This window comes from Gopherus evgoodei, chromosome 2, assembly GCF_007399415.2.
Source record: "Gopherus evgoodei ecotype Sinaloan lineage chromosome 2, rGopEvg1_v1.p, whole genome shotgun sequence".
Lineage (NCBI taxonomy): Eukaryota > Metazoa > Chordata > Testudines > Testudinidae > Gopherus > Gopherus evgoodei.
In genome coordinates, this window is record NC_044323.1 from 52,051,376 (window position 1) to 52,078,162 (window position 26,787).

A 26,787-nucleotide genomic window follows, 5' to 3' on the forward strand; every position below is an offset into this window, starting at 1 on the left:
GTAATAGGAAGCAGATATTGTTTGGTTGATTTGAACATCAAAATTTATTGCCCTATAAATTAAAAATAGACTGAGGTGAAGCAGAGGTCAAAATATAGTTCAGGAGGCGATAAATCTTGATGTTCACTGATATATGCAATCAGCATACATTGTTACATACATTAATCAATACTGAGAAATCTTCCCTTCATGGCCATGAATTTCTTGCTCAGTTTAGGGAAAAAATATTTTAAAGGGTCAAAGAAATTAGAAGGGTAGAAAGTGATTTGCTTATTTTATGTATTTCAAGCATTTATACTGCTTTCACCACCAAAATATCTGGGACAGAGCTTAGATTAAGGCAAAAACATTACCCATGTGTAGGTAGCTAAATACCCAGTGGAACCACCCCCACCCCACTTCAAGGTTTCAAAAAGAGATGTGAGTAGAATAATCAGTAGATTAAATGACAGGAAAAGAGAATCAGCAATTATGGAAAACCCTTAACAAAGGAACGTATAACATAGTTTCATGAATATAGTCAGGTTTGGGTTTAGTTTAATTTCTGGCAGCAATGAATTCTGAAGATGTGGGGCCTATGCTACGAACAAGCTAGCTTCTTCGAACCTCACCCCTCTCATAATTTATCTGAAGTGTTTTGGGCAAACATAGCTTGTGTGATTAGTCAGAGAGGTCTTGACGTAGTTAGGCCTTGGCCAGTTAGGGTTTTGTAGATGTTAATCAACACCTTGAATTTTACCCAGAAGTTTTCTAATAATCATTGTGTAGTGTGGAGCACCCTTATAATATATACCTCTGCTGGTCACCTTTATCACGTGGCAGAAAGCTCCATTCTTCACTAGCTGGAGTTTCTGTTGCACTTGTGGTTGGACATGGATAAGGTGCATTGAAGCACTATTCTAGAGATAACAAAGGCATGTAGGAACATAGTGAAGTCTGCACCAGCAATAAAAAAGCAGACTTTTGGCTACTCAAGATGGAAAAAGACATTTCTAACCATTGAGAGATGCAGAAGACTGAGATTTCAGACCACTTTGACAAATGGTAAGCAAATGTAATAATTTATGGGATTGCTCATAGACTTCATCATTTTCCTCTGTGTGCTGCTTCCTGTCACTCAGCATTACCTCAGTCTTGTCTAGACTCTGCTTAAGCCTTTCGTGCTGGTGATGATCTCTGCCAGATAATGGGAAGCAAGTAAATGTCTCAGTCAAGATGTCTGTGCCTCCTATTACCTCTCTGTTTCTCCTAATAGCTTTCCATGTTGATCAAGGGGGGTAACAATATTAAGCTCACGTGGGGCCCTCCAGCTGAGAGCATTCAGACAGGAATAGTGCACCCTCATCTGTATTCTCTGGGATCTATGACAAGAAAGAACAGAACCACTCTAAAGTGATTTCTTCTTTCCCTACCAGATTCAAAAAATAAGTCAAGAACACTGGATATTGATGGTAATAAATCCTTTAATAAATCCTGGCAGAATTAGCAATGCTGCCTGACCTCTGCCCAGCAGGATATCTTTGACCATCAAAGTCACTGCTTTTGCCATCCCATCCACACATCTGAAACTTGTCTGATATTCAAAGAATTGGAGGGTTTTCAGATGCTGGGCCTGCTATCAACACTTCAGTGATTAATCTTTGCAGAGGAAGACAGTACAAATAATTGGCAAGGACATTAATGTCAAGATAGTGTTTTAAACCAGGCTCAACCACTGTGTCTTTTGGACTTGCATGGGTGTAACAGTCCTGAGGAACCTTTATTAGTGATTATGATGAATGAGTCAAAGAACCAGGTAAATATGTATTATTATTTCAAGTACTATAAGCACACTGACCTTCAAATCCTAGCAGCATTAATGGCTGTGAAATCTTTCACAATTTCAGTGTGCATTCATAGAGAGAATGTTCATTTTGTATATTTTAAAGCTAGTATAATTAGCTAGGTATTGTACATCAAAGTAGGGTCTTTGATATACTTTGCCTGTGCCATTATTTTTAATAAAGTGCCTGGTTTTTCCACTTTCAGGTATCTTCTTAAATTCAGGCTGTTTTTAATAACTTTCTTCCTCAATCCCTTTGAGAGCCAAACATTTTGGTATTACAAAAGTGATCCACTTATATTTGCACAAAACATAAGGAAGTAGTAAAAACTGCAAAGTTAAATATAACAAATTTTCATTTGCCTTTGTTGATAATCATTTGCATATGTGTTATGACTCAAAGGAAGACCCTTCATCTGAAAAAGCTTTAATTACACTGTTCAGTACTTTCCCTTTCTGTTGCAGGTATGCGCTCATTCTTCAGTTCAAGTGCTATAAAACGTATGCATGTTTTGTATATAATGTGTTCTAAAAACATAGCCATGTTTTCTCCCTGCCGTCTGCTTAATATTCTGCTCTCTCTCCCAGCCAAGGACTTTGTTTCATTTTACTTTTAACTTTCCCGCCCAACTTATTTCTCAGTTTTCTACTTATGCTACTACGTTAGTGATGTGACCCTGCAGTCACTGGAAGGTGAACACATTCAGAATGAAGCCCTTAGAAACAGCATTATGTAACAAAAAGAATTTTCCACCTCCTGCAAATGTAGTGTTATTGAGAATAACATTAATGGGTTTAATTCTTGCAGGTAAAATTATGCTACTGTTTTCATAGAATCATAGATTATTAGGGTTGGAAGGGACCTCAAGAGATCATCTAGTCCAACCCCCTGCTCAAAGCAGGGCCAATCCCCAAATGGCCCCCTCAAGGATTGAACTCACAACCCTGGGTTTAGCAGGCCAATGCTCAAGCCACTGAACTATCCCTCCCTCCCCGTTTTTAACTTTCTTAGGGCCATGTCTCCCCTTTACCTTTGATATCAGGGAGGATTCTGCACAATATGAGTTTAGTCTTGGGGAAGAGGGGAAAATGTTACCTACAAAGAGAAACAGCTTGATACTGGAAACCATAATCTTTAGTGTTGCCCAGCATGGCATTTTTAAAAATAGACCAATGATTTAGGCCTTGTAGTCAATGGGTTTGCTCACATGCGTAAAGTTAGGGCATATGCTTAAGTTATTAGCAGGACAGGGGTCTCAAACACCTCCAGAAACCTTAGCTGAAGTGTGTCTTGATAACAAACACAATAAGTTTGTTCTTAATCTAGTCTCCAGTGATTGTGTCTACATTTTAAAACCACTGAACAATTTGGAACAATTCATTTCCTCACAATTAGCAGTTAGAGAATTTAAAAAAGTTGTAGTAGTAATATTAGTAGAATAAATTGCACACACACACAGCCTATGCTAAAAAGGACATTAAGGTTGCAAAGGTAAGTGCTCAGAAGGTAGGTAATGCCAGCATTAAGTCTGTGTATGCAACCTTAATTCATCCCTCCTGTATGTGTCCATTGACAGTCTTTAATTACACGGTCACATACTTTATAAAAACAGTGAACCACAAACAGTGCTTAAATATTTTGTATACTAGAGTGGACTTGATTAATGTCAGAGCATTTCTTCATTTTACTGGTTCTCTGCACAGCGTGGCAACGTAGTCGGAGAAGATTCTTTTCTCCATTAGTGACTGCTGACTTAAGGGGACCCTCCCAGCTCATTTCTTTTGTTTGATTTCAGAAAATGTCTGCTATAGCAATCTTGAACCCACTGAGGATAGGTCCAGAGCATGAAAGTAAGCAAGCATTGTAACCTCTGTAGCATTTCTAGTTCAAGTAACAAGTAGGGGGGAAAAGCTGAAAGGGACATGAAGACATTGTGATGCTTATGGAGTTTAAAAAATTGATTCTCAACCTGTAGGCTAGTCAGTTTTTTTCCTCCTGAAGAATACAGATGATGTGAAAAAGAACTGTTAGATTCAGTGTGAAAAGTCCCTCATCCCCTTACTCCTGATCTTTGTCTGGAAGTTTCAGTCTTCAGTAAGAATGGGTATCATGACTCGATCATAATTAATTTTCTAGATTGTAAGCTCCTTTGGGCAGGGACTGTCCACTATTATGTTTCTATAGTGTGTAGCACAATGGAGGCCAACCTAGTTGTGGCCTTTAGGCACTACCGTAGTATAAATATTAAATAACAAAATCCTCCTTCCATCACCCTCCACTATTTTAGAGGATGTCCAGCTATGTTTGACATTCATCAGTACTGTGATGTGAAATTACGTATAGGTTAAGCCAAACCTGTTCAATTTCTCTTCAATTAAGTCAGAATAATTTCTCTCTTTTTGCTAAGTGAAAGGTGCATAGTTACTGTAATGAAATGCCTTCTTTCTCAAAAAATCTTTTTTTGTCTTAACTTCCCAGTTTCATGAACATAAAGATGGATTTTTAAAATCTTTTTTCTTCAAAAAGTATTATCCTAGAATATGAAATTTGTCCTGTCCTTGTTTTGTGTTGATTTTTTCTTCTTCTTCCCTAATCAACATCTGTCATCATTGCTCCAAGCAAAATGGATGCTAAAGTAACAAGGAAGATTATTCTTCTTTGATTACCCAATTTGTCTTAATTAAAAGGTTCTAAAACATGTGCAGCTAAACAAATGAGCAGGAAAATATTTAGAACTGGTATTAAATGCAGCTGAAACTGCCTCGGCTGTGAACTTGACTGACTTCTGTATGTTTTTTAATAAAGATTCAGGTTGGAGTTCGCATATAGGTGGTTGAGGAAATGAGACACTTGTGTGCCAATCACACTGAAATGGCAGTTTAAATCTGTAATACTGTAATACTTGCGTGACATGTACTAAAACATTTTGAGAAGGTCAGTATGAAGCAAGCAGCCAGCTGTTGGGTTTATCATAGATAAACTCCTACAGAGTGCAGCAGCATTTAATACACCAGTGGAGCATGAAAAAACTGTGCAAATTAAACTGAGAAGCAGCTGCTTGTTGAAGATGTGTATCTTTATATTGAACTGTGCAGGGTGCATTTGAGAAGTTGTATTAAAACTTTCTATCAAAAATCTTAAACTAAAACGTTGGCTTTTAAAAAAAATAGTAGATAATTGTGAAAATGTGTAACTATTTCTCCACTTCCCCCTATAAAAATGTTCTCAGTCTAACACATCTTAAACCAGTGGTATGGTCCAAAAAAGGAAAACCTATAGAATTCAGAATGCTTTTCGTAACAATAAAACAGACCTTCTTTTAACAATCTCAAGATTGAGACTTCTTCTGCATATGATATCAGATGGCTTTCTATTGAAAAAAGATGTTACATGGTTCTGACACTTGACATACACAAAAAGAGTTTTGACACCTATAAATGACAAACATTTTGAATTGTTTGGCATGTACATACATTAAACAATATAATTTATTTAAGAAAAATACACTGTATAAAAATGAGAACACTTTGCGCCTGATCATGACTGGTTCTGTGTACTAGTGCAAGAGAGTAGAGCAGGGATCAGCTGCCTACTAAATGAGTGCACCCTGGTGCTGCTTCCTTTGCAATGGAGAATCAGGTTCACAGAGCCTGCTCCAAGTGGGAAGAATTTTGATTCCACACCCCCCGTGACGTCCAGTGTCTTGGTGCATCAGGGTGCATACATTGTGATAAGTACAGATCTAGAATAGCTTACTGCCTCTCTGGAACAGTGGGAAAGACTGGAATGGGGAGGAAATTTTTTGAGGCCTCAAGTTACAACCCCCATCCTAGCTGCTACAGAAACAGCCTGACAATATGCTGTCTCTTGCTGTGGAATAGATTGCAAACTGACAGTTTAGCTCTCTTTCTTTTTAAAATAACAAAAAAACTAAGTTAAACTTTATCTTTTCATTTGCATTGGACTATAATTGTAGTTTATATAAACAAATCATATTAGCTAACTCCTGCATGTATAGGCACAGAATCCTAATAAACAGTGGAAAAAACCACATTTGTAGCCCCAGAAGACACACTCCTGCGCAGTTAATTGGATGAATCATCTTTACAATTTAAGACAAAGTCCTCACTTTTTAAAGTGAATTTCTCAGTTAAAGTTAAGGAGAGCAGATTACATGTTTTTGGATGTTAACAATGGTGATGCATTGCTTTAAACAGGATCTGCATTTTATACAAATATTTAAATACTTCAATGACTCAACTGCTGTCCAATAAAACATTTCTATTTGATCATAGTTGTAGTTTCTATTATCTCAGCTTAGTAAATCCTTATGAGTTTAACCAAATGTAGTGACTTGTAGGCATTGTTTTTCATTGTTGTACCTTTTAGTGACCTTTCTCTTTGATATCAACGTGACCATAGAATGCTGAACAATGGAGAATGATGAACATAATGTTTGTTAGTCTACTTCTTACACTTCATGTTGACATTTTCATTGGGCTTGATTTATAGTAAAGAGACTTTAATAAACTTATTTATATTTTAGCTGAGTTTGCGAGGCCATATGCTCAAATTGATGGCATTTCTCTATTTGGATGTAATGTGATAACGTTTGAATGCCACATCTAATCAATTCCAAAATGTCATGGAATGTTCTCAACCTCAATGGACAGAATCCTATTGATTTTGGTGAAAGTAAGAAAACTGGAAAGGAGGAAATGAGGGGTACATAGAGCCCCTGACATCTGGTTATCAGACCCATCGGTTTCAATCAGATCTAAATTATCTGTAGATCAAAGAACAGTTAATGGCAGCCTTTAACATCTTTCTTCATAAAAGTATCCCCCATCTCAGCTTCATCCATGTCTCAGTTGAGTAAAAAATGTTGACAGCCTGAATGAAAGAAAAAAAATTATAGATGCAGAGGAAGAGGGGGCACACACAGGCCCTGATATCTGGGAAGTGTAAAGGTGAAGTGGAGGGCACAGCCCTTGCATGGGAGGAGAATGGGAGACTATCATTTGCGGGTGCATGGCAGGGGAGAGAATGTAGGGTATCTTGTCATGTGGCACAAGAAATGGGGGAAGCACAGAGTCACTGGAAAGGAACAAATAAGGGAGCGCACATTGCTCTAGGCATCATGGGAGAGGAGGGAATTTGATGAGCACAGATATCCTGACAGTGCAGGAAACAGGGAACATACACAGCCCCTGGCATAAGAGATGGAGGAACTGTTGCAGAGAAATGGAAATTGATGGTGATAGGAGCATGGCACATAAGGAACTTGTGGGGGTGGTAGAAATGGAGAGATTCAGAGAGCCCCTGGTGTGTGCAAAGAGCTTGACCTACCGAAGCAACGAAATGTGTGACCTACTGACATGCTTTGTACTGTGTAATGTTAAGAGCGGGGCAGAAGTAACTGTGATGGTCTAATAGTATTAGGGGCCAAAATGCAATAGATAATTATACCTCAAAAATATCCACTTTTCAATTGTGTCTGTATCACATTTCTTTTAGGACTTCAGAACCAACACCTGAAACTGCAAGTAACCAAAAAGTAGTCAGTCCAAATTTTGAATATCTGGTGGTGTGCTTGTGTTAAGATACTTGGCTTAAAAGGTGGACTGTTGTCTTCTGTACCAGCTTCAGTTTCTGTGGAGACTTACGGAGTACCTCATGTAGTGCACATTGCAGTAGTCTGATCTTGAAATGGAAAAGGCATGAATGATAGTGAGGGTCTACATCTTTAGAGAATAGTCTGGAAGTTGACAGTGATGCAGATAGGGGCAAAAAATTGTCCTGTCCCTCTCAGCTCTGTATGACTAACAATAGCTGGGAGTTGCAAAAAGAGCCCCAAATTGTGAATGATCTTTCTTTAGTGGAAAGCATTGCCTCAGACTATATCATCTTGTTGCTTCATCCAGGCCTGAGTCATTACCAGACACAGAGAAACACTCAACCATACCCTAAGTGTCAGTCAAAATGGGGAGAAAGGTCTGTGTCAAAAGCATACTGAGAACACTTCATTCCAAGCTTCTTCAGTAACACTTCCCAATGCAATCCCTGCAATCCTGAAGGAGGGTTTTGTCTGGTCAACCAGAAGGGAAGTGGTCATAGGTCTTTAAGGGTTACTGCCTCTTTTGGGCAGAGAAGGGTAGATATCACCCGAGCTGACAGCTGCCCAGTGGGGGTCAGGTAAACCATTCACTCCCTGAACACAAGGGAGAGAGAGAATATGCTTGTCCTATTGGATGGAGCCCTCTTATGTCTGGATCAGCAGGTACACCTAGTGGCAGGTATTTAGTAATAAATTGGAGTTGGATGTGGACTTAGGGGAAGGTGTTTCCTAAAGAAGCTGGAGAATGGAGGTGGGGCTCCTAAGGTCTGATATAGCAAGGAAACACCCCTTCCCCCCAACCTCTTAAGCCTCATAAAAGGCAAGGATGAAGGGGTCATAGCAGTGGGCTGTGACCATGTTAGGGGATGGTGAGGTACTTATGGGAGCCTTGACCAAAGAGGTGAAAATGAGTGAAGATGGAGTGCTGAAATGAGCTATATTCGTTGTTGTCAAATAATTCCCAGAATGAGATAAATCAGTGGTTCTCAACCAGGGGTATGTGTACCCCTAGGGGTAAATAGAGGTCTTCCAGGGGATGCATCAACACATCTTGATATTTACCTAGTTTTACAACAGGCTACATAAAAGCACTAGCAAAATCAGTACAAACTAAAATTTCATACAGACAAAATGAGAAAGAGAGCAATTTTTCAGTAGTGCTGTGACACTTCTGTATTTTTATGTCTGATTTTGTAAGCAAGTAGTTTTTAAGAGAGATGAAATTTGGAGGAACACAAGACAAATCCAACTCCTGAAATAGTCCAGAAAGGTTGAGAATTACTGAGATAAATTAATAAAAGTTGCAGCCTAATTAAACCGCATCCCTGCATCTTGTCTTTCTTCATACATGTCTGGAGCTGTGGCCTCATATGCACATGTAATAGGAAGAGTGATAATACAGAACCCTGCATAAGAGAGCCTTCAGGATAGAAAAGTGATACCCCCAAACTACCCTTTGGAATTTCTGAGAGAAAAGAATGAGGCCACTGTAAGGCAATTTCCATCTACTGAAGAGAATTGAAGAACCTTGTGGTTAGTGGTATTTAGGACGGCATCAGTATGGAACCTTGTATTTGTCCATTGTCAGAAGATCGTCATCTGTATCTTATTACAGCCAGGTCTGAAGCCTGACTGATATGGCTCAAGGAATTCTCAATCATTTAGGCTCTAGCAGTTGTTTAGCTTCCACTTTCTCTGTTATTTTAACCAAAAATGGAAGATTAACCACTTATCTATATATGGCCAGATTGCTGGCATCAAGTGCTAATTTTTTACGCAAAGGCAACACAAATATTTCCTGTTTTTTTTTTTTTTTTTTTTTTTTTTTTTTTTTTTTTTTTTTTTTTTACTTTCTGCTCTTGTTAAAGGAGTTGTTCACTGTCTCCACAAGTAAAGATCAGAGTACCTCCTGTATTCCCCTTAATCAGGCAGAAGGAACATAAGTTTTGGCATTCTTAAATCAAATGGACACTGTCCCAGATCTAGTTTTGGAATGAGAGACCCTCTCTCCCCACACACTTTAGTTCAGTTGTAAGCAACGCAGCCATACCACCTCCTCATCAATCTATCAGTCCTTCTGCACAGCAGGATGCACTGACTACTAGGAGTCAACTGCACCAGAAACAGCCTTGCATTATTATCCAGTGAGCCTTCAGTGATGCATGGAATGCTGCAAACCTCATCCATAATTAAATAATAGATTTTGCTAACTTTTATTAAGTAACCTTGCATTAATCAACACTTATTAATGTGGAGAGGAAAGACGGTCCAGTGATGAGGATACTGGCCTACAGGACTTGAGAGACCTATGTTCAAGTCCTTCCTATACCACAAACTTCCTTTGTGATCCTTGGCAACATAGTCTCTTCACACTTCAATTCACCATCTAAATGCAAGTGGCCACTCATATTATTAGTGGCTGCTTGAATTATAAATTAACCTCTAGTTTGTATGTGCTAGCACACATTGTTCTGCCAGACTTTTGATTAAATATTATTACTGTTAGCTCTGCCTAGAGAGCTCTGACAGATAAAACTGACTTATTACACTTCCGGTTAACTGATGCTCCATTTTCAGACAAGAAACATGAGGTACCAAGGTCACTTGTATTCAGGGGAGAAATCCCTCTCCTGAGCACGGGAGTGAACACTGTGCCTGATCTTTCATCATCCTTTTTCTATGGCAGCTCACACACTCCTGGATGAGAGCACTCATTTGCCCTTTACCATGAATGGATGATCAGCACTGTTAGGGAGCTGAAAACTACGTTCTTAAAGAGTGGAAGCATTGGTGAGAAAGAAAGTCTGACACACCAAGTAAACTCAGGAGTCCTTCGCTGCCCCTGCCTACCACCTCCTTCACTTGATTATAGATTTCGGACCTGACTCAACAGATTATTCTCTGGCTTGTCCAGAGTTGCTGCAGCTATATGTTAGCTTGGCCTGATTTCTTCTCGTTTCAGTGACCATGGGGCAGCATTGCAGACTTGTGGTGGTGAGGTTCACATCTCAACATCTGCAAGACGATTTACAATGCCTTGCCTCCCTTGATACAGAGACTATTCTCTGGTTACAGAACCTGGACATTGAACTCTGATGGATACATATAAGAGGAGGAGTTCCACATCCGTACAGTGGAGATAGAAGTACTTCCCTATGTCACCAGGGTATTGTGAGGATAAATAAGTTGTAATTTTTGAGGGTCTCAGATGCTTCAGTGATTGGGGACCTAACATAGCATGAAGCAAAAACCTGTCCATAATCTCTCATCCAAGAGATAATATGTAAACTCATTGGCAGCAAGACTCCATGCTCTCTTCTTGAGACGTCTCATACATTGGCTTTCCATACCTCTTGCCACAGGAATCAAGGACCTGAAGGCACCTTGACAGGTCAAATCAAAAATAGCATTCGCTGAATGCTTAAAAGTACTGATGTTCCATCATGACTGCTTCCATGTGATATTTCAGCTTTTTACCAGCTGTTTCAGTTTTAGAGCTGTTCAGATACAGGTTGCAAGGATTTTTGGAAAGGGAATTTTTTCCTCTCCACCGTCTCTGTGCTTCAGAATCACTGAGCTTTTTATTGGCCACAGTTATGAAGAAATTCACCTTTCAGCCTAGACCAAACCTAGATAATTTCAACTCTAATGGTGAAGATTTCAGAACGCTTTAAGTGGATTAAAACATGAGTTTAGATTGAAATGCACATACAGACCTAATTCTAGCAGTTGCTGCCACAATTACTATCATTCACATAACTAAAGTTTTAACTACATTATTTAAATGTTTTAAAGGTGGTCATTGGCACAACATGATCACATTATTTCTTTAAATATATGTCCAAATTTTCTTTTTTCTCTATTTTTTTCAAGCTTACTTGTCAAGTATGTTGTAATTTATTGTGAAGTCTTGCATCTTAGTTTTGCATAACTATCCACAGAGCTTTTAGACCAGAGACACCAATAATTTTTTTTAGTGATGCTTGAAAGTTTTATCATACAGCAGATTTTTTTTTTTTTTAGAATTACTGGAGCACTGGACATATTGCCAGGAACATTGGTTGTTCCCTTCGTAAAGGACTAAATTCCAAAACTCATTGATGAAGTGGTGGTTCTTTCTTAACATTCAAATAATTTTAGGCTTAGTACTGCTAGTGCCTTTTTAACTCCCTGTCAGGAATTAGGAGGTCTAGTGAGTTCTGTTCTGTGTCTGTTTGCATTATCATTTGGCAGATCATTCAGAGTATGTAAACAAATCTAGAAAAAGAAGATAAACCACCTCTGAGAAAGTGGTTGGCAAAGTGACTTTTTGTTTCTGTCTGTTTTTGGGAGCAGCTTCCTTTCATTCCCCGCAAGAGAGTCAGCATACAAATATTGCAATGTTTGAGCCAAACCGTACTAGGAGGAGAGAGAGGCAATGCTTGTGGTCTTTATTGAACTTATATTTGACAATGAGCCACTTAAAGAAAGCTGCTACCAACACTTGGGCTAGAAAAAGTCAAAACAAACAAACAAAATCTAAGATGATAGGAGAAAAGAACCAGAGGCTTGTGGATGGGCCATTCACCTGTGAGTCAATAAGCATGTGTTCCTGTTTCTGATACCCTTGGCTTTCTGTGACTCATTTTCCTTATCTAGAAATGTGAATAATACTTTTAGTCCATTGTAATGTACTTTGAGACCCGCAACTGAAGAGTGCAATACAAGAGCAAAATGTTGTTGTTGTTCTTGATGATAATGGCTTAATTTTTCTGCTGTTGTAGGTGGGTCCACATTGTTTGTGCCCTCTATGTTCCAGGAGTGGCATTTGGCGATATTGACAAGCTGCGGCCAGTAACGCTTACTGAAATGAACTATTCTAAGTATGGTGCCAAGGTAAGACTAGAAGAGACATATTTACCTAGGTATAGTTTTATTTTCTCTGTATATATGGCATAACATATCTTATTAGCTTTTTGTAATTCTGTTTCTGCAACAAATACAACAAGATTCAGGGCTGGAAATGCAATAAAAACGGAAGTATGCATCCTCTTTTGTCTTTTCTTTTGTTTCTCATTTTCTTTCTTTCTTGCTTTCTTGCTTTCTTTCTGGAGACACTCATTACCTCCTTGTTATGTGTGTTAATGGCAGTCTGTCAAAGTATGAATGTAGAGAGTTGAGGAATATATGGGAGTCTGAGTGAAAAATATACTCCCCATCCCCAAGTGGAATTTTATGTGAAATATAATTGTTCTCAGTCCAGTTCATAAGAGGATGTATGTGCATAGCACTCAAATTACCATTACAATTGGCACAAAATGACACTCAATAGAGACCAAAGGATTTCTGGTAGATGGCTCATTGGTTTTCTTATGTCCAAATGTTGTTTCTCTAGCTGTCAGGCCTTTGGGGAAGATTTTGCTGTTGCTTCTCTTGTTGTACCCATTTGGTGCATGTAAAATTTGAATCCCAAGGCTATCATTGTGGGACTTTTCATGAGTACTAAATTAACCAACAACAACGACTGTTATGCCAGGATGGCTGAAGAGCAGTCTCTGTGTATTGGAAGCGGCTCTCCAGCATGTCTAGTATGAGTCTTCCAAAACTTTCAGCACTGTTTTAGAAGTGGGCAACCTTTGTACAGCAGCTGTTGTATATAATAGCTAGTTTTTTTGTTGACATAACTATTTAATAGGAACAGAAGTAGTAATTTGGGAACATCGCAAGCTTTAAAAGTGATAAGCAATACTCTTCACAGGTGGGCAGAGTAAGTGACCCAAGGCACTGCAATATGTTGGCAAAATAAAACACTAACCCTATTGCAATAAAGACTGAGTCTCAGTTTCTAATGAAAATATGGATAATTATTTTATATTCTGCCTATCTGAATTCCCTCTGGTGCTCCAGTTTTATACAGTTTAATGCAATATTCTTCATTTCATGACTAAACAGTTGTATAGTGTTGTGTGTTGCTGTGCTTTCACAGCTTCTCCCCAACCTGGAATATATTGCATTTTGGGGTGAGACGATTCTGATTTTATCTGCATAGTTAATAAAGTTGCTAATGCAATTGGATCCTTCCCAAATAAGGATTACTGCTCTGATTTTATTACTATTATGATTATTGCTTACATGTTAGCCAGACGATCATTTGTGTAAGTCTATTATGTTTAATTTCTTCTTAATTTTAACAAGGCATGTTTAGTCACATGAAACAAAGTGTGCAGAGTCTAAGTTGAAACCTACCAGTGCAAGAAAACAAGAAGAGCCAGTATTATTTCAAGTCTTTTTATACTATACCTGTTAAAAGGGAATATTGAAATAAAAAAAGGAAGTTTGGAGAATCCCATTTTAGATAGCTAGACTTAACTGTATTGCTATACTGCATGAGATTAAATCCATCCATTAGTAACATTTAAAAGACTTTGTGTGTCTGTATAGAAGACATCTAAATTATCTTTCATTTATGCAAAAAAAAAGAAATTAAAAATAGAATGTTGAATCTTTATTGTATTGTTTATTCTGTAGTTAATTTTGCCATTTTTCTGTGTTAGGAATGCAGTTTTTGTGAAGACCCTCGTTTTGCCAGAACTGGTGTTTGCATTAGTTGTGATGCTGGCATGTGTAGAGCTTATTTCCATGTGACCTGTGCTCAGAAAGAAGGCCTGCTGTCAGAAGCAGCAGCTGAAGAGGTATGTGTGTGATGCAACTTCTTTAGAAAAACTTAAAATGGAAATGTCCTAACAAAAGCATGTGGAAGCTTACTGTGTTTCTGGATAACATTCCTGAGAAGAGATTTTGATAAGATGCTTCTGTGAGGTCATAAGTATTTTTTTGGAAGTGGGCTAGCTTCTTTTTTTTTTTTTTTTTTTCCCTGTGCCAAGTTATGCTCTTCACAGGAAGCTGTTTTAAGCTGGCCTAGCCGTAATTTAAGTTAGGACAGCTTAAGGCCTGCTCTGATTAATGATAGCTAGTTATTGTCTCTAAGGAATAATACACTAGCTAATGACTGTGTTAGAGGAGCTCCTCTTATCCCATTCCTCATCTTACCACTTCTTTCTCCTGAAATACCCCTAACTAAGAGGTGGGTGCACTGTTGTAGGAGTTTGCTTTGTCAGCTTCATTCCAGTTCAGAGTCTTCCTCTGCTTTGCTCAGTTTCCAGCTGTAGCAAGATTACATCCCCTTTGTGCTGTGCAGATGGGGCCTTGTTTCTCTTCAAATGTTTTTGCATACATCTTTTTTCAATATTATCATTAAATTGTAACATAAATAAGTAACTTTCATTGTATTAATATGATAGTACTTGATTTTCATTCTGAGCCTTTGTAAATTAACATTAATTGCATCCATTTAAAATATTTACATTTAAATTCCATATTCCTTACATATTCACTCATGGTACACCTCTACCCTGATATAATGCGGTAAAGCAGTGCTCAAGGGGGCATAAAAGCAAGTTTGAATAACACAGTTTCACCTATAACGCGGTAAGATTTTTTGGCTCCCGAGGACAGCGTAATATCGGGGCAGAGGTGTACTAGTTTTCTTCTTGATAATAAGAATAAAGCAATCCAAATGACAAGGTTTTGCATAAGGGCTGATTTATTCAATGGAAATACCTTGTAAGTGTCTAGTGCTCTGTCCTAATTGCAAAGTTCAAGTTTAGCAAGTCATAGTCATAGTAAATGTGACAGAAAGTAAATTGTGTGTAGGTGAGTGAGAGGGACACACACACAACTGCACACACTGTTGCCATTCATTAGCTATATTGGAATCGTTGTCTGTCTTATTTCTGAAGGAACTGGCCACTCACACCATTAGTAATTCTCTGTCAGAACTATTCATAAAAAATAAATTTCACCTACAAGATGAACTGCTGGAAAGATAAACATGGTGCCTTCAGCTAAACAGTTATGGCTCTACTAGATGAGGTTTAATGTTGTTTCTTTAAGGAGCTCATGTTGTGAATTCCCATCATTGTATGTGTTTGCCATGCTTTTCACCTAAAAACATTGCATATCTTTAAACAACTGCAAAGAAAGTATTTTGTAATCAAGGCCTTGGAATCACATAACTGAGAATTATTAATTTAAATTCTTATGGAGGTAAGCTCTGTGTCACGTATATTCCCCTACTCTGAAATCTAAATATACAGAGTATATTTTTAAATCAAACTTGTAAAATTTTACTTGCCTCTGGTGAGTAAGTGGGTGGGCTTTTTTTGGACAGGCAATTAAAATGTTGTTGTTATGAGAGAGTGAGTGGATTTTTGTGCCTGGTTAGTAAATTTTACTGACAATTATTCATATAGAAAATGTGCTGGAAATTAAAAAGAGAAAGTAAACTGAGACGTATTAATCCACCTTTGTCTGAGGCAGTCTTATTCAGCTTGAGACTTTATACATGAGGTAAATGAATTGATAATGTCGTTCAGCCATAGGAATATGAAAATTTAGTAAGTGAAGAATGAAAAATAGAAGAAAATTATTATGTATATGAGAGATCATACAAAAATACTGCTGGTGCTTAGGCCATACAAAAACTGCTATGAAGAAGTTAAAGGGAAAACCATGCTATTTGAAAAACATATTTAGAAAACAAGACATAATAATGAGCTCTTTTACTTAATGCAGAATAAGGTGTGTGTCTTTTTCCCAAAATGTCCCTTTTTTGGAAATTTTGATCTGTTAGAGGAATATTGAGCAGAATGTGATTGCTTCCCAGAGAAACAATATGGAGAGACCAATCCCTACGTTATATATTTAACATATACGTAAAGACTCCCTGCCTGTCTCTTCTGGAACGATCAAATATTCTAGTGAGCTGCTGGGGCAAAAGAGAGGCAAGTGTTTCTTGGAACTGTCCAAACAGCAACTATGAATACTTCATAATTATAGAAGGAGGCAAAGAGATCAGGTTTTTATAACTATTTGGTATTAAAATATACCAGTAACCTTATATTTGTTTGTGAACGGGCCTGGAGGGAAAAAAACCCAACCTTGGATACACAAAAATAACTTCCATCACTTCAATATAGAAAAATGATAACTCTCCCATCCCATCTTCATGATTAGTGCGGTAATACAATGCTCTAAATGCTTTCTTTATGTGCTTTATTGTAATTGTTACCTGTTGGTACAACACTTGCAATAGGAAGTTGTCCCTTTTTCCCTGGGTTAACTTGCAGAAATGTAAATTCATTCAAAAAAAACTTTGGAGATCATTAGAGAATGTTAAAAAGTACATGGAGAATGTATTGCTTTGTTGTACGGCACAAGGTAGCTGTATTAGAGAACAATGAGGTGCTTGTAGTGTTGGTTTGTCCTGCGCTGTATTTGCTGGGATCTGCTTCAGTGCTCTTTAACTATGATTATTTAAAAAAAAAAGCAAACAAAAATAATTCATGAACTAATTTGTGTATTGGGTAGCACTGGCCCTTCGTAACATTTTAAAATATAGTGTCTACTGAAACTTTCAATTGAGGCCTTTAGCTAAAACAAATCTTTAACTTCTAAGGTTAGGCTTTTCAGTTTGGCTTCAACTTGTTCTCTGAAACTGAACCCTCATTATTTTCACCCACAATTTTGAAAATGTAGTCACTTCTGTGTGCAAATACTGGAATTTAGACTTTGAGCTATATGAGTTATGGAACAATTAAATATACCTTTTAATTCTTTTTGCAATTCTGGATGGACTTAATTGTTAGTACAATTTTAACATCCTATTTTGATATAATAAAACTGAATTTTTGTAACAAATTGTTGTTTTCATAAACTATATGATAGCTAGTCTAAAAAAGAAACTTTTCAGCTTAAAAAAACAAAAGCAAAATTCTTGTGTGGTCACTTTTGAACAAGTTTAAACCTGGTTTCTGTTGATTTAGCTTAAGTCAATTCCTTACTGAATTACACTAAATCAGTATACACAATCTAAAATTCTGTTTGAGTGTACACATGTGGGCTTGCATCAATTTAACAAAATTGGTTTTAAACAGCCCTTTAGTTAAACTGATTCAAACCTTGACTGTGTTGCTCTACAAGACCCATCTATATGAAACATAGAATCGTAGAAATGTAGAGCTGGAAGAGACCTCGAGAAGTCATCAAGTCCAGCCTTCTGCGCTGTGCCAGGACCAAGTAAACCCCTAGATCGTCCCTGGCAGATGTTTGGCCAACTTGTTTTTAAAAGCTTTCAATGATGGGGACTCCATGACCTTCATTGGAACCCTATTCCATAGCTTGACTACCCTTATACTTAGAAAATTTTTCCTAATATCTAAATCTTGCAGCAGATTAAGCCCATTACTTCTTGTCCTACCTTCAGTGGACATGGAGAACAGTTGATCACCGTCCTCTTATATAATAGTCTTTAAGGTACTGGAAGACTATTACCAGGTTGCCCCTCAGTCGTCTTTTCTGAAGACTAACCATGCCCAATTTTTTCAACCTTTCCTCATACATCAAGTTTTCTAAACCGTTTATCATTTTTGTTGCTCTCCCCTAGACTCTTTCGAATTTGTCCACATTCTTCCTAAATTGTGGTGCCCAGAATTGGACATGGTCCTTCAGCGAGAGTCTCACCAGCATTGAGTAGAAAGGGACTGTTACCTTGCCGTGTCTTACATACAACACTCCTGTTAATCCACCCCAGAATCATAATCATCTTTTTTTGCAGCTGCATCACATGAACGACTCATACTCAGTTTGTGGTCCACTATAACCCCAGATCCTTTTCAGCAGTACTACCACCTAGACAGTTATTCCCCATTTTGTAGTTGTGCAGGTTGGTGTCATCTGCAGATTTTATAAGCATACTCTGTACTCCATTATCCAAATCATTAATGAAAATATTGAAGATTACCAGACCCAGGACTGACCCCACTAGATGCACTGTCCCAGCTTGACAGCAAACCATTGATAACTACCCTTAAAGTAAGGTCTTTAAACCAGTTGTGCACTCACTTTATAGTAAATTTATCTAGACTACATTTTCCAGGTTTGGTTATGAGAATGTCATGTGGAACTCTGTCAAAAGCCTAACTAAAATCAAGGTATATCATGTCTACTGCTTCTCCCCATCTACTATGTTGTAATCCTATCAAAGAAAGAAATTAAGTTGGTTTGGCTCACAAATCGATTGTCTAATAATTTACTCCAATATCTTTCCATATATTGAAGTTAGGCTGACTGATCTGTAATTCCCTGGCTTCTCCTTGCTCCCCTTTTAAAAAATATTACCTTAGGATTATCAAAAAAATTAAAAAAAAACGTTTTTTAAAAACCCTAGGATTATTAAAAAATAGTACCCTAGGATTAATTTAATCAGGTCCTGCTGATTTGAATACATCTAACTTATCTAAATATTCTTTAACCTGTTCTTTCCCTTTTCCAGTTTTGGCTTGTATTCCTTCCCCTTAGTTGTCAATGTTAATTGTGTTATACATGAAATGCTGATTTTTATGTTCCTCCATATCATTTTTCTAACAAGATTTTCACTCCCTTCTTTTCCACCCCTTTTTCTTGCTGAAACAGGACATAGCAGATCCTTTTTTTGCTTATTGTAAACAGCATGCGGACCGGTTAGACAGAAAATGGAAACGGAAGAACTACCTGGCTTTACAGTCTTATTGCAAAATGTCCTTGCAGGAAAGAGAGAAGCAGCTCTCGCCAGAAGCACAGGTATTGTACTCGTGCCAAAGCTGCATATGTGTTAATCATCAATGTTAAATGAGAAGAGGGGGAAGAGGAAGGTGGAATTACGGTGGTTGAAAATGAAATTTGGACTACATTGATGGCATATGGTCAATTAATATGACAGTGAATTATCTTTAGATTGGATTCTCTAAGAGTGAATGACCCCATAATATAATCCTTGAAAAGGTGCGCATGCAAGCTTCTGAATGGAAATAATCCTGATTAGTTTATATAATTCTCTATTATACCAGAGTAATTTTTAATTCTTTTTAAATTCCATAGTTGCATTTATTTTACTTCTAATTTTTATTTCAAGATTCTAAAAAAATAAAAATCAGTCAAAGCAGCCAGGATTTTAGACATTTTGCTATGTGTATGCTAGAAGAAAGTTCCGCCTTCTCCCTTAGTTATTACAAGGAGCTAGTAGCAAAGCCTACTTTTAAGGTTGCCTCAACACGTTATAATATAAGACCCCTATTTTCAGTTGCTTGTATGTTTTAGTCCTTCAGGCTGAAATGTTCCATGCTGTGTGTCTGCTTTAGGGATGTGTGTGTGTGTGTATGTGTAGATCATTTCAGTAAAAGTGATTCAGCTGTTTCTCAGAATGAGGTTAGGGAAAATCTGTTTTGCCCATGCTAAATTATTTCATTAGTTTAATTGAGAAGCTCTGGTGCCTCTGTGGTTTGAAGAAGGGACTTGAACTTTAGCAAGTGAGTTGTCCTAGTGTCAATAGGTTTTTTGGTGGCCTCATGAAAATTCACCAAAATTGGAAAATTTATAATCCTCTAAAAAATTTCAGTTTCTATATATTCTCAGTGGATGATAGTTTTAAAACACTCAGAAGGTTCCATTTGTATTGGGCATGCCCCAGACCTGGGCTAAGTAGGATTTTACATGCAGTTTTTCCTCCCAACTGTCGGGCTGCTGTGACATCAGAGACAAGAATTGAGAGGAGGGAGATTGACTCTGTGCTTCAAGTTCGGGGAGCAGAGAGTTACTGTGGGGCAGAAAAGTGACTGAGAGAAACTGTAAGGGGATAAGGATGATGGTGGCAGAAGCAAGCTGTGGATCTATATAAAAGTAGCAGAAATGATGGACAAGGGGGAAAAAAAAGGCTCTGTAACAAATGCCTAAATTGTAAAGGTCTTTGCTGTGAATCTCATAGACTGTATGGCCAGAAGGGACCATCATGATCATCTACTCTGACCTCCTGCATGTTTCAGGCCACGGAACCTCACCCACTCACTCCTATAATAGACCTATACTCTCTGGAGGACTTGCTGACATCCTCAAATCATGATTTAAAGATGTCAAGTTATAGAGAATGCACTATTTACACTAGTTTAAAACTGCAAGTGACCCATGCTGCAGAAGAAGGCAAAACCCGCCCCCAGGGTCTCTGCCAATCTGACCACAGGAAAATTCTTTCCTGACCCAGATATGGCGATCAGTTGGACCCTGAGCATTTCAACAAGACCCAGCAGCCAGACACCAGGAAAGAATTCCCTATAGTAACTCAAAGTCCTCCCCGGCCATTGGAGTTATTTGCTTCTAGCAGTCACAGATAGGCTATATATATATCTTTGTAGGCCTGGGTCAAGATTTAAAAAACTGGGTGCCTAAAATTAGGCTCTTAAATCTTTATTTATACACCTAAATTAATGGCCTGATTTTCAAGAGAGCTGAGCACCGCCATGTTCAGAAGAGTGAGTGTACAGATTGTTCTCATCCCTGTACCCTAATAGATATTATAAATGTTTCTCGTTCCTGCCCTCATTCTGTATTTCCAGTCTCTCTAGATTAATGATGTTAAATTTGTGTTAATACATGTTCTGTCATGAGGGCTGAATTATCCATTCATTTAGGGACCCCATTTAGAGGCCATCACTTTAACTAGTGAAGCTAAATATCACATTGAAAGACAAAGACTAATTAAAGAAGTATATGTGTTGGTGAAACTTTCCCTTCCATGCGTCCCTCCATGTCTAGCCATTGTTCGTCCTTCTTGTGAATGTTTCCTCTTTTTCCCTACCCTCTTGCCCAACTTTGGGCATCCTCAGCCTCTCTCTCTTTTTCTCTCCCTAGTAGCGACAAGGTACTTTGTACTGCACGGAGCTATATGACTACTAGGGGCCCTACCAAATTCACGGTCCACTTTGATCAATTTCATGGCCAGAGGGTTTTAAAATTGGTTAATTTCATGTTTTCATATGTTTATATCTGAAATTTTAATGTTGTAACTGAAGGGGTTCTGACCCAAAAGAGGGTCGTGGGGGGTTGCAAAGCTGTTGTAGGGGGAAGTCGTGGTATTCGCACCCTCTATTTTGCTCTGCCTTCAGAAATGGGCTCTGAAGGTTGCAGCTGTGGAGCTTCCTGCAGCTAGGAGAGGATTCCGGAGGTGGTTCTGATCTCCTCTGTGCTGCTGGGAGAGCCCCAACTGGGAGCTTCTAGCTGCTAGGCTGGGCTGGGGAAGGACAGGACTTCCTCTTCCCCTGCATGACTGCTCTGGGGGGTTTGACACCCTTCTCCAGATCATGCTGGTCATAAACTAGTAAGTTGAACTGCTGAGTTAACTGGTATTCCTCAAGTGTAGCATGTATATACATGTTTTTGTCTCTCTCTCACATGCAAGGGTATCTCATACCATGTGTTGGGGAAGTTGGATTAATACTCTGTAGTCTAACTTCCTCTTCATGCAGGTGAGTAAACACACTGTAACTGGTACTCAGCTGGATTCATGCCTGTCGTAGTTTTTATGCTAGTATTATTGTCTTCCACTGCAAAGACATTCATCAGGCAGTATTTTCCAATTACATGTAACAACTTGATTGTCTGGCATTGGTCTTCCAGATGTCCAAAATATACAGATGCTGTCAGCAATATAAATAGCGTGCCTCTAGTATCAAAGGGGTAGCCTTGTTAGTCTGGATCTGTAAAAGCAGCAAAGAATCCTGTGACACTTTATAGACTAACAGACGTTTTGGAGCATGAGCCTTCGTGGGCGAATACCCACTTCCACGAAAGCTCATGCTCCAAAACGTCTGTTAGTCTATAAGGTGCCACAGGATTCTTTGCTGCTTTTAGTGTGCCTCTAGTGCCTCTATTGCTTTTGTCTGTGAATTTCCTTAATGTCAGCTAGTGTATAAAGAGGCATGTGTGGGCAGTGCTATAACTGGGAAAGGAGTTCCTACAAAAGAGGGTCATAAACTTGGCATAAGTGTCAGCCAGCAGGTTTAGATGGGCACTTATGCCGGCAGTATACTCAAATCTTAATCTGTTTTCTGATACCTAAGCCAAGGGTTTTACCCACTTTTTGAGCATAGGCAGTTCCACCTACTTGCCAGCAGATTTCCAGAAGACCACTTACGTTAATAGTCTTGTTGAAGGTGGTATTCCCAGAAAGAAAGTTCTGAATATTACTGCATTTGGCTTCACAAACCCAAGGTTAAGAAAATACAGTGACCGTTAACTATAAATGTCAAAGTAAAATCAAATGATATTCGTACTGTATGTGGTTTTGCCTGTTGAGTTATCACATCCTAAAGCATTGAAAAATGCTGGATTAGGTTGTGCATTTTTTCTTACTGAAAGTAGTGCCTATTGTACATGTAGTCTAAAGGAAGGTTAAATTTACTGGCAAAAGTGATTTGGATTCCATTTTACACCATTTTATTCTGTTTTAATTTTCTGGGAATTTGATTGTAGGCCCGAATCAATGCCAGACTGCAGCAGTATCGTGCCAAGGCAGAATTAGCTCGTACCACTAGGCCTCAGGCATGGGTTCCCAGGGAGAAGCTGCCACGACCACTCACTAGCAGTGCTTCAGCCATACGTAAGCTAATGCGCAAAGCTGAATTAATGGGAATTAGTACAGACATCTTTCCAGTGGACACTTCAGATACCAGTTCCAGTGTGGATGGAAGGAGAAAACATAAGCAACCGGCTCTGACTGCTGATTTTGTGAATTATTATCTTGGTAAGGATGAGAATATGAAATTTAAGTTTCTTAAACCGTATAGACCAGGGTTCGGCAACCTGCAGCGAGCTGATTTTTAGTGGCACTCTGCTGCCAGCTGGGGTCCCAGCCGCCGGCCCTGCTCGGCCCACTGCTGGCCTGAATGGATGGAACCCCAGGCCAGCAGCGAGATGAGCAGGGCCTGTGGCTGGGACCCCACCTGGGAGGGGCTGGTGAATGGATCTCCAGACCATCTGGGGTTTTGTCCGCCGGCCCCTGTAAATGTAAAATGTATTACTGGCCGTGAAACCTTAAATTAATTAAGACTTGGCACACCACTTCTCAAAGCTTGCCGGCCCCTGATATAGACAGTGCTCCACACCTATTGATTTTGTGTTATATGATGTTTTGAAGAAAACATTTGACTAATTATAGAAAGAGAGAGGAGGGGGTGTGGTTAAAGTAACAGTATGCCTATGTATGTGTGTATATATATATATATTTTTTTTTCTTATAGCTTTTTCTCTAATGATTATCATTGCTCATTCAAATGAATGCAGAGTTCACACTCACTATCTCAATATGCTAAAGTAAGTTAAGGTGCCTTTTTAAACATGTCTCTTTTGTGAATTAAATTCCTTCAAACATAAACAGCAGGGAGTATGTTTTTGTTGACAGGCCTGGAAGGGTAGAGTTTTGTTTTGTCCTCCTTGAAGTAAGGTGGAATAGCATCTCTCTCCCCTCTGAACATCCCTAGCAAAATCTTGGGCGCTATGTCTTTAGGTCTTCACTACTCTGTTTCCATCTTAGAAGGGAATGCTCTTGTGATTGATGTCAGCTGGTTTAGCTTGAGGTGACCAATCAGTGCACAACACCAAACAGTTCTCTCACTCTGACTTTGCCCAGGTAGCAAAAGCATGTGACAGTAGAGCTGGGAGGTTCAAAATTTTTTTAAAAAGATTTGATGTGGTTTAACTGCATCTAGAAACTGAAAAAAAAAAAAAAAGGCAAATTGAAAAAAATCTGTTCTGATATTTTTTTTTTAAAGGGCTAGATTTGAGGAGGTAGACTTGGTGATGATGCCTTATTATTTTTATCCCAGTGATTAGGGCAGTCACACTACAGACGCACACAGGTATATTCCCCTAGCCCGTGGCCCTGGGTAATATCATGCAATGGGGCAGACTCAAATTCTGATCCCTTTTCCATATCAGGAGAGAGGAGAATTAAATCTGTATTTCCCACGTCCTGGGTAAGGGCTCTAATCACTTGATCAAAAGTTATAAGGAGGGTTCTGGCAATCACCTCCATGTCACCACTACCTTTTCTGGCTGTTTTGAGAATGGCACCCAAGTACTGAAAAGAAAAATGGTTCAAAACTGCTCACAAATTTGTGTCATATTCAAGAATAGTTTTTGGATAATCAAAACTGCATTTTTTCAAATAAACTATTCATCCAAAAAAGGTTTCCCAGCTCTACGTGGTGGGAGAGTTCTTGTATTCCATCACTTTCATAGATCATTTAAAAGACAGTGGCCTGTAATTTGACCCCCCGCCCCCCGTAGTAGTAGTTTTTACATTTTAAGATTTTTTTAACTTAGTGCTTAAATATGTAACACTTGTTCTATGTGGCACACTTGAACCAATGCAACTAAAGCTAGAAAGGACTGGATTTTCTTTAAACAGAAAGAAACATGCGCATGATTCAGATCCAAGAAAATATGGCTGAACAGAAGAATATTAAGGATAAACTAGAAAATGAGCAAGAAAAACTTCATGTGGAATATAATAAGGTAAGAAAAGCAGTGAATACAACTGTGCTAAGCATTGGAGTGTTGTTAACTGATAGAATTTTGCTTTTCAAAGGCATTTCTTAGAGATGTGGAAAACTGCTATTTAAAGGGGGAGTACCAGGATAAAAATGTTACTTAAAATATATCGTACCTTCTCATTTTAAATTATCACAACTACAATGAATTTCTCAAATCTAAGTTGGGTACTGATCCTTCACATAGAGCCTCATTAACAGGGCTTCACATGCGCACAGAGGCCCTTTTGCATGGAACTTGTTGAAAGATTTGGGCCTTGCTTTTTACTTTTTTTGCTGTTCATGTGCACTTAGTTTGGCCAGTTACCCCTGACTTGCCACTCTCACAGTTTTGTTTTTGGGTAGTTTGACTTTCAGGTTCTCCTCTAGTGGTAGTGTCTGGATGTCCAGCAGTGCAGGAATTCTTTACGTGAAATAGTGTACAAAACAAAATATGAAAACAGTTGCCCCTGCTTTTATCAATATCCAAATTTTGAGCCTTCCCAAAACTTTTTTTATGGGGAGCAACAGATGATAACATTGCCTCAAAGAAGTGCTGCTATAATGAATGTGTGTGAAGCAAGCTATGGTATGTGGAGGAGTTAGTGTTGATTAAAAATTGCCATATTGCTTTTTGAACTTTTCTGTTTTGAAACAGAAAAAATATACATAATAATCCATTAAAATTATTTTTTGTGCAGGATTATATAATACTGATGCTTGCTGAATTCAGCAGGTTAGAATTTATCCAAAGTGGTTTAAACGTGTTTTAAATACAAACAAATGTTAACATCTACTTGTTTTATTGTCCAAGAATAATAAGAGAGGAATGAAGACAACGATTAACAAAATTACTAGGTTGTACATACAGTATTATAGCTGGCAATTACTTTTGAGAATACTATCTTCTGCTTTGGTGTTATTTTAAATTAGCGAAATAAGTGGGGATTGGTTTTTTAAGAATGTGTGGGTTTTTATGGTGATGAAGGAACAAAACTTGATTCCCTATATAAAACATTTGCCATAACTTCATAGCTAGAAATATTGTAGTACAAATTGTATGATGCATTAGTATACTTTAATTTTGCTTTCCGATTGTGATTGTGGAACTTAATTGTCATGCTGAATTACTTCAGATCTTTTTTCAAAACAGATGTCTGCCCAACTTTCTTCTTAGTGCTGTTACATGCCTGAATGACTGCACTGATCTCTGATGTATTGACATGATTATTGAGTTTCATTGTTTTTAATTATGTAATTTATAAAAGTTACAGGTAAAGAGTTCTCAGATAATAGATGCTGAATAATTTCAGTAAATGAACTTTAAAAGAGTTTTTCAATTTTTTATTTTCAGCTGTGTGAGTCCTTAGAAGAGCTACAAAATATGAATGGAAAGCTACGAAACGAAGGGCAAGGAATATGGACTCTACTGGGTAGAATCATTGGGCAGGTTGGCTTTTCATTTCCTCTACCCTCTTTTGCACCATATAGGTGCACATGATTTTCAGAGAATAGGTTTTGTTATTTTGTATCTGTCACCTTTGCATACTGTGGGGTTAATGATTTCTGATTGAAATATATCTAAAGCTCTGCAAGCAACCTACTGGGAACCTGTAGCTTAATTTTGTTGTTATAATAGCTATCTTGCTTGCAAAATTCTTTCATTTGCTGTAACTGATTGACCTGTCATTTGTGATAAAGCTAAACCTGAAGCATGAGTTAATCCCACCGTATTCCCCTCCACTTTTTCTTTAGCAGTTGCAGGTTTCAAATACGGTAGAATGGTTCCTTGGGTTTGTATTGACTGTTTATGACCATTTTATAAACTGTACATCCCTAAAACCACACATCACTTTCAACAATGTTTTTTAAATTATTCAGCTAAAAAGATGTAACCTTTCTTAGAAATAGT

At 38.2% G+C, this 26,787-nt stretch overlaps 1 protein-coding gene across 5 annotated transcripts in view; it reads left to right on the forward strand.

Annotated features, from left to right (window-relative positions):
* PHF14 (PHD finger protein 14) overlaps positions 1-26,787 on the forward strand; it is a 285,535-nt gene that overhangs the window by 50,715 nt on the left and 208,033 nt on the right. For all 5 annotated transcript variants that reach the window (XM_030550666.1, XM_030550667.1, XM_030550668.1 and 2 more), the window contains exons 6-11: positions 12,204-12,315; positions 13,974-14,111; positions 18,952-19,098; positions 22,819-23,089; positions 24,755-24,861; positions 26,230-26,325. In XM_030550666.1, the coding sequence (XP_030406526.1) occupies positions 12,204-12,315; positions 13,974-14,111; positions 18,952-19,098; positions 22,819-23,089; positions 24,755-24,861; positions 26,230-26,325 (871 nt within the window). The remainder of the gene's footprint in view (positions 1-12,203; positions 12,316-13,973; positions 14,112-18,951; positions 19,099-22,818; positions 23,090-24,754; positions 24,862-26,229; positions 26,326-26,787) is intronic.